At 55.0% G+C, this 8,767-nt stretch overlaps 1 protein-coding gene across 1 annotated transcript; it reads right to left on the bottom strand.

Annotated features, from left to right (window-relative positions):
* Positions 1-1,537: 1,537 nt before the first annotated feature.
* ZIC5 (Zic family member 5) lies at positions 1,538-8,155 on the bottom strand. Its single transcript, XM_029210469.1, has 2 exons — positions 6,637-8,155; positions 1,538-1,980 (listed from the first exon to the last, which is right to left on the bottom strand). Exons 1-2 carry the CDS (start codon positions 8,153-8,155, stop codon positions 1,538-1,540), a joined length of 1,962 nt encoding a protein of 653 aa, XP_029066302.1.
* Between the last annotated feature and the right edge of the window lie 612 nt (positions 8,156-8,767).

Here is an 8,767-nt window from a genome sequence, read left to right as displayed (position 1 = left end):
TCAACTGTACAAATAGTGTTCACATACAAGTTATTAACAACAAGAGTACATCAACCACTCACAGCACACAAAACAAATTTCTACAAACCCTGGGAAGGGGGTGTCTTCAGGGTCTCTGAGGATAAATTAGTGCTCTTTAGTATATCTGTATCATGTTTATGATGGACTACATTTTGCACACGAGATTTGTTGTACCAACCGAAAATAAACTAAGAGTTACTGTCCTAGGTCCTTGACCTTTTGTGTCCTAGCTTGACAGCTCTGGCAAAGGTCACACATTCATCAGTGTTTGGTGGTAACTATAAACCTTTTAAAATTTTTAATATGTATAGCAACTCCCTCTCCTCTTTTCATGTAAATCATACGTTGTCATTTGCAAGTGGGACAGAGTTCCGAGTGCTCAGGTGGAAGAAAATGCATTAAAATGCAACTTCCAGCACTGAAAAGTAAAGATTTTTTAAAAGGTCGATACAACAGTATAAAAGAGGGATTGCCCTGTTTGTAAAACAACAGCCTTCCCCCCAAAATAGGCATGTTGCCAACATCACACCTCCTTACACTTGCCTGTTAATTTTGGCATCCCAAAGAACTTATGATCTAAAACATAATCTCTTTATTACATAAGAAGTTTGGACAGAGTAAAGAGGCAGGCTCTGAGATTCCAGATAAAAAAAAAAAAGAGGAAAAAGAAAGCACTTGAATTTCTTCTATTTTATAAAATATCACAGTTTCACAGTTGTCTACCGCAGCAGCTTTTTCTTCTCTCCACTGTTGCTGGAACAATCACGGTAGCACAATATATGGAGATATACTAGGTTGCTGCATCTTTTTTTAAAAAAAAACCATACAAGCAGGGTACTGAAGAAGTAATCCTGTATAAAAATACTGTGTTAAGGTGAGATCAGTAATAAAAGAGTAGAAATTAAAAATTACAAGTATTAGAACTTAAAGGGTTTTTACAAATATTTTTGGACACAGGTACAGTCCAAGATCTGTTGGCAATGCAGCACGTGTGTGGTTTACAATCAAGAGGCCTTTGCAGAATTAGGGCCCAAGCAGGAGGCAGAGAGGCTCCAGAGAAGCCCATGATGGTGTCAAAGGCGTTCGTGAGGCACTCCAGGAAATGCAAAGGGCCTTGGTGCTGTGTTGAGTTCTGACTTAATGCTCTTTCTCTCACCCTTGTAAAAACTATATATATGGCATTGGCAGTGTGTGTCTTGATTCACTAATCTCTCCATTCATTTTCCATGTGGTACAACCTGCTCTCAGTCCTGTGCCCCTGCAACACACAAGTCCAGCTTGGTTGGGTTTTTTTGTTTGTTTGTTTTCTAAGGGGAAAAAAAAACCCAAATATCTTAATTAAATTAATTAAATGTACAAACACCATAGGGTTTCATACTGAATAAATAGGGCTAATTAGACCCGGTGGCAAGTCTGAGTCACGAGTTTGTCTCAGCCTCGGCATTGTCTCAGGTTAGGATACGGTCCAAGGGCTCCCACTTATTATTGTACTTATTATTATTATTACTAATAAAATCTAATGTATGGTCCGCACGCCTTCAGAGTTCCGGTACATCTCCTCGTCGTCAGACTCAGAAGTGGTTCCACTGCTGGAAGGGGTGTGGAGGTGACTGGGGACCCCACTGGGCTGGCAAACGTACCACTCATTGAGGTTGGTCACCTGAGGGGACAGAGTGCTTGAGCGACTCCTGGTTGGGTCCAGCACAGGGGACAAGGGGGCACCCACTGGAGTCCCCACCGATGAGTAGCCCAGGGCTCCTGGAGAGGGTGGTGGGGACTTGCAGTGAATCTTCATGTGCTTCCTCAGCGAGCTCGGGTGGGTGTAGGATTTGTCACAGCCTCGGATCTTGCAGTAGTAGGGCTTGTCGCTGGTGTGGACGTGGGAATGTTTCTTTCGGTCACTGCTGTTGGCAAACTTCCTGTCACAGCCATCAAATTCACATTTGAAAGGCTTTTCCCCTGCAATAAAACATAGGAAAGGTTAACAAGTGCTTTTCAGAGACCTCTCACTTGAGAGAGAAATCTTAGAGCAGACATGAGGATGCATCTTCCCATCCTCCTGAAGACCAACTCCCAGTCTAACTCCTAATTCCCATGTTCCAGGATGCAACAGGGAAGGGATACTGCGGGGATGGGCCTGGTGTCCCCTGGCCTGGAGGCTCTCCTTGGACCTGGGCTTGCGAGAGGCTGGATGTCAACCCCGAAGTAACATAGGGGTCGAAGTGAGAATGGCTAGAGCATGGTCCAGGCTCTAACACTGAAATCCAGCTAGGACCCAGATTCCCACATCCTTGTTCCCCTCAGGGTCTATACACACAAAAATTCAAGCCGATCCCCTGTCAAGATAAATGCTGATAAAATACTTCCAAAGCCACAGCTTGGGTGAAGACCGTAAGAAAAAGAGAAAAAAGATAAACACATATTCTCAATTAAAAGTAAACGGGGGGTGATGCAGTAAAATTATAATAATGGCATTTTGTTTCAGAGTGTTCCCCAGGATTTCACTGATGGGAAAGGAAAGGAAATACACCAAAATCCTGTTCTCTCCAGAAATAAAGACATCTGTGAAAAACATGATCCCACCACTAGATTTTTTTTATAAGCCTAGCTGGGCAGAGAATAGGCTGTTGCCCTCTTCGTTCTACCAGCTTTCCTCACAACTTGCTGGGCAGTTGAGACCCTAGAGGAACAGAACCTTAACAAACGTTAATAAAGACTACAAGCCTCAGCCAGAACCTGGCATCCCCTGATGGCATAAGCAGACTTCTTATTCTAACATTGTTTAACAACCAAAAATGATCGACTGTTTACCAGAGTCTCTGGGCCCATTGCCCCTTTAAGCTGCCCTACCCACCCCAGGAGCACAGGGCCTTTCAACACAAGGCCCCAGGTCCAGGTAGTGGAAATGCTCAGTAAGATGAGCAGATATGCAGCCACACTACACCTTGGTATTAAAAAGCAGAAACAGGAAGACAGCAGGTAACTATGAATTTTCCCCCCTCCCCTTAGTATCCATGAACTTGATGTATTTGAGTCCATAACTGAACATGTTATCTCATACATATTGTGGTATAATAAATATATTCCTTATATTTAAATGATTTAAAAAATAGAGTTGAATTTCTCTACATTTCAGCAGCTACTCTGGTGACACACAAGATATGGTCTTTTCCTTGGTTTTTGACAATTTATTTCTTAAAAAGCCAAACAACTATTAAGAAAGCTTAGTGTACATAAATTTCTGTGGTGGACTTTCCTGTACAAATATTTCAGTGTAATTTTCTCTTTTTTAATTTCATCAATGCTAATTGCTTCAATGCCAGAGTACGTTAGCACATCTGAAAAGTATTCAGATGCCTGGAATATAACATATACTACCTGGAAATATTGCTTAAAAGCAAAATTAAATATTATCATTTAATATTTATAATATATTTATATTATTTAATATACCTCCTGCCTTGGGCCATGAAGAGAGGGGAAAACACAACATAATGTAATGATAATCGTAACCTTTAAAAATTCTCTGTAGAGGGGCTGCAACAAAAACAGTTAACCGAGTTTTATCAAAACAGTGGTTATTTGTCCCGATTTCTACATTCCACTTTAAGTTGGATAATACTAATTTAATATAGCATTCTTCCAAAAAAAATTATAATCAGCTTTTCTTCAACATGGAGGTTTAAGTAATTTTATTCACCCTATGCAAATGTGCAATGTTGCTTTTTAGAATTCTCATGTTTCTGCACAAGCCAAGTATCTTGGATTGTGCAGAATAAACGACTTGGACATTGCTGGCTCCACCACTGCACATGTTGAAAGAGAAACATTAAGAATCAGACCCAGGGGCTTCCCGGGTGGCACAGTGGTTGAGAGTCCGCCTGCCGATGCAGGGAACACAGGTTCGTGCCCCGGTCCGGGAAGATCCCACATGCCGCGGAGCGGCTGGGCCTGTGAGCCATGGCCGCTGAGCCTGCGCGTCTGGAGCCTGTGCTCGGCAACAGGAGAGGCCACAACAGTGAGAGGCCCGCGTACCGGGGGGGGGGGAGATACGGAGTGCTAAGAAAGGTAGAAAAGCAGGGATAAAGGAGAGATGGAAGAAGAAAGTAGAAAAAAGGGAAAGGGTGATAGAATTGCCTATTTTATTCAAGGGTGATAGAATTGCCTATTTTATTCAGGGGGGCCTACGTACGGGGAGGGGGGCAGTTAGCAAATTCTCCCTGCCTAGAAAGGGTGAGAGACCCTAATGTTTACATTTCAGATTCTGACAGAGGGGTCACGTCAGAATTTAACTACTTAGAGTTTTAGAGAGTGAGGGAAGCTACGTGTGAGAACTCGAGTCCAGCCCAGAGGAAGGTTATAAATGGAATTGGGGACACGTGGGTCAGGAAATGGGCCTTCAGGAGTGGCCGGGGATTATTCCCTTTGATCAAGCCGTTCCGGGATCCCGGGTAACCCCCAAAAAGGGAGAGCCTTGTGATGGGGCAGGGAGCCCGGCCTGGCCTTTCTCTGGACACAGTGCTCCGTGGCTTAGCAGCCCAGGGACGGCCCAAAACACCCGGCGCGGGTTTGAGCATCAACGCGAGGGCGCTCCCATCCCTGCCCGAGGGACCCGGCGAGGCCCACGTAGCCGCCGCGAGCCAGGCGAGAATGCAACCTTGCGCACAAGGAACCCGAAAACAAAACGGCCCCGGGTTCCCTCGGCGCCCGGGTCTCCGCCCTCGGCAGCACGCGCGCACGCCCCCTTGGGGCCCGCCCTCGAGGGGGGCGGGAGGCTGCCTGCCCCCGGGGGCCGGAGAGCCGACACCCGGTCAGCTGCCGCGCAGTCAATTTCCAGTTCCTTGCCTGACCCGGGCGGAAACGGCCCTCAGCTCCAGGCAGCCCCCTGCCCGCCAAGGGATGATCTACTCCCCTCCGAGGCCTGGAAAGGCGGGAAGGGCCCGAGGTCGCGGTCTCCGCTTTTAGGGGCTCCCTTTGGGGGCGGCTTCACTTCCCGCGCCCCGCGCGGCCCGCTCACAGCCCCAGGCCCCTGTCCCGTCGGCAAGTGCTGGGCACGGGGGCCAGCAGCTGGCTTAGCGGGCCAGGGAGTTTTTACGAGAGCCTTGCGGGACGCTTCTTTTTGGCAAAATCATTAAGTCGGACTGATCCCGATTAGAGAAGAAAGGGGCTGGCAAACGGAACTCGGGGGAAAACGCGCTCCCAGCCGGTCAGCGAGCCAGTCCGCAGGAGGCCTGTCAGGTACCGGCGACAGAAGCAAGGCCCGGGGCTCCAGCCTCGGGTCCCTGGACCCGGCTTCTCACGCAGATCCCCCTGACCCCTCTGCCAGTGGCCTCGGCCCCGGCCGCTGGCCAGGCGTTGCGGCCCACGCCCGGCGCTGCCTCCTCGTCGTCGCCGCGCCGATAAATCAGCCAAGTAATTACTGAATGTAAACTCTACTTAAGTGTCCTCCGAGGGGTAATATTGTCTGTCCCTATAAATCCCGACTGCGCTCGCGCTCATCAGCGCTTCTGCCCAGCGCGCTCGTCTGTTCCAAGGGCCACACGGCCCACAGGCGACATCCCACGCCCCAGGCCGCGGACGTGGCACCCCCTACGGCAGGGCTCGGGGTGGGGGCGGGAGGGCTCCCCAGAGTGCCGGGGGCTCCTTCCAAGTCCCACGGGGGGGGGTAGGCCCCAACGACCGCTGGAGACTCTGCAGCTCGCCCTGTCCTCCTCCAAGGAGAACCTTCCTTTAAATGGACAGAACCCAATTTCTCCAGCACCCTCTAGGGCATGTGTGATAAACTGTGTGACGGCGCGTGTGCGTATAGGTGTAGATGAAGGTGTGTAAATGAGTGTGATTGTGTCATCAGGGCACAAGGACGTTCCAGAAATGAGGAAGGGGTGTATGAGGGAATATGGGTGTGTGAAGTTCGTGTGATGTGTGTGTGCACATGAAGGTGTACTGTGGGGTGTGTAACGGTGGGCGGGTGTGTGTAGGGGGAAGGTCCCCGGAAGCCCGAGGGCGCATTACTTTCGCATTTTGCGCCCCTCCCCGGAGGGACAGGGCCCCCTCTCCCCTCCAGGAGGGGCCACACCGAGCTGGGCCTCGCGGCCCCAATACCGCAACAAATCCCACGCGCCCCTCGCACGCCCGCTCTTTGGAGCACGGCGACCGCGCGGGGCCTGACATCCGATGGGGAGGGAAGAGCCGCCGGGGCGGCTCCGGCCCTCCTTCCCCATCGCCCTCCCCAAGTTCCCGGGGCCGGGCGGAAGGGGGCTGCCGACCGTCCTGGGCGCCTTCCTGCTCCGGCGGCGGCTGCTTCTGCTCCGGGGCGGCGGCGGCGGCGGCTGGAGCGCGTTGCCGGTCCCGGCGGAGGGGCTGCGGGAGCACTGGAGACTCCACCGTGTGGGAACCCAGCGCGGGGCCTGTGTGTGCTATCGAATTACTTATTCATAGAAAAAAAGGGGGAGAGAAAAAAAAGAAGTCACATGTCCGGGTTATACGTATGCGAAGAGAAGCAGCAGAAGGAGGGAAAAATTAAGGCGAGCAGGAGGAGGAGGAAGAGAAGCAGCGGCAGAAGCGGCGGCGGCGCGGGAGGCGGCGGCGGCGGCGCGGCCGGGGACAGACACCCACCTGTATGAGTGCGCTTGTGGATCTTGAGGTTCTCGGAGCGCGCGAAGACCTTGCCGCAGCCCGGGAAGGGGCAGGGAAAGGGCTTCTCGCCGGTGTGCACGCGGATGTGGTTGATGAGCTTGTATTTGGCCTTGAAGGGCTTGCCCTCGCGCGGACAGTCCTCCCAGAAGCAGACGTGGCTGCTTTGCTCGGGGCCGCCCACGTGCTCCACCGTGACGTGGTTCACCAGCTCGTGCATGGTGCCGAAAGTTTTGGAGCAGGGCTTGGCGCCGCCGGCCGGGGGCGGGGGCGGCGGCGGCCCGGCCAGCTCCTCGGGGTCGATCCACTTGCAGATGAGCTCCTGCTTGATTGGCTGCCGCATGTAGCGCAGGAAGGCCCCGGCCGCCCCTGGGAGGTGGGGGTGGTGCTGGTGCGGGTGCTGCGCGGGCGCGGGCGGCGGTGGCGGCGCCGGGGGCGGCGCGTGGTGTTGCAGGTGGGGCCCGGGTCCGGCCGCCGCGGCAGCAGCCGCCGCCGCCAGGTTCAGGTTTAAGTTCACGGCTCCGTAGCCATGCAGGGCGGCGGCTGCAGCGGCCGCCACCGCACCGTAGTGCGCATCCCCCGAGCGCGGCGCGAAGGGCGGCTCCCCGCGGCCGTACAGCTCAACCGCCGCGGCTGCCGCCGCTGCCGCCAGCCCCAGGCGCATCTGGCCGTTGAGCGGGTGCGGGTGGCCGCCGGGGCGTCCCGGCGTGTCGTGCAGCGAGGGAAAGAGCGCCGGGCCCCCGCCGCCGCTGCCGTCCGGGCCAGCGTAGGTGCCGCTGGCCGAGATGAACATGCCGGCCGAGTGGGGAGGCGGGGCCGAGTGCTGGGGGGAGCCGGTGCCGGACCGCTGCTCCCCTCCGAGCGGGGCCCCGTGCATGGCCGCCGCGGGGGCCGTGGCGGAAAGGTCCCTCCGGAGGACGAAGTCCCTGCTGTGGCCTTTGCCGCTGCTGCCGCCGCCGCCACTGTTGGTGGTGGTGTAGCCCGAGAGGCCAAGAGGAGGGGGAGGGGGTGAAAGGGAGGGAGGAAGAGGAGGGGCTGGGGGCGGGGGCGCGGGCGCGGAGGACTGCACGCTACCGCTGCCCCCGCCGCCAGGGTAGGTGCCGGCGCCCGGGTGCGAGACCGAGGCTGCAGCGCGGGCGGCGGCCGCTGGGGCCTCGGGCTGTGCCGGGAGCGCCTGGGAGGGAGGGCTGAGGCCGAACGCGCTCGCCTGGGCCATGTGCTCGGGTCCGAGCGGAGTGATGGCCACGCCGGGGTCAGCGCCCAGGTCCCGAGGGCGGAGGTGCGCGGCTGCGGCGCGGAGTTGGGAGTGGGCGGCCGCGCTGGCCAGCGCCGGGAAGCCTGTCATATTCTGAAGTGGCCTGGCCTGAGCTGTTGCCAAATCCGCTAATCTCAGCGCTGGCGGGTTCCTCTTGCTCAAAGGGGTCTCCATCAGAACTACACAGTCAGACTCATAGGCCCTCACTGGGGGGACTTTTTTCCCTCTGCCCGCCTTCAAAAACATGTATATGTTAGGCGCTCTTTAACTTCTTTGTCCTAGCCTCCGAACTCTGCTTATTCCCGTTCCCACTCTGTCCTCCAGCGACTGGCAGAGCAAACACCACATTTGAGCTGCGCAGTGGGACCGAGATTTTGGAAATAGCAAGGGTGGGATTGGAGGGAGCCGCGTGATTGGCAGCAGCCGCGGCTGACCGATTGGCTCCCTTTCAGGTTCAGCGGGCATCCGCCCCTCTGCTCCTGGCCGCCATCGCTTTCGCTTCGCGCCCCTTCCTCTCCCCGAGCCCCGCGTCCCCGCCTCCCCAGGGATTCCCAAGTTGCACTTGCAGAAAGTTTGCTCCGGGCCTGCGCGCGCAGCGTCCCGCGTTCCCATGACGCGCCTTGCGGGGAACGTGCGCCGGCACGCGGCCGAAGGGCGCCTGGAGGCTCTGAGCTGGGGACCCCCCGGGGAGCAAAAGGCGGGGGGAGCCCCCAAATTCAAAAGCCTTCGCTCACTGCATGCAGCGTCCCTTCCTTTGGAAGAGCTCCGGGCTGCTGACTGGGGGAGGAGGGTGAACAGATGTATGACCGTCATCCTACTCGTAGAGGTGTTACTAGAAACTTCTTATTTGGGAAGGAC

Source organism: Monodon monoceros, unplaced genomic scaffold (genome assembly GCF_005190385.1).
Source record: "Monodon monoceros isolate NGI ecotype Baffin Bay Population unplaced genomic scaffold, NGI_Narwhal_1 Super_Scaffold_8, whole genome shotgun sequence".
NCBI classification, from domain to species: Eukaryota; Metazoa; Chordata; class Mammalia; order Artiodactyla; family Monodontidae; genus Monodon; species Monodon monoceros.
The sequence above is the reverse complement of the archived record's forward strand: the minus strand, read 5'-3'. Positions and strand labels throughout refer to the sequence as shown.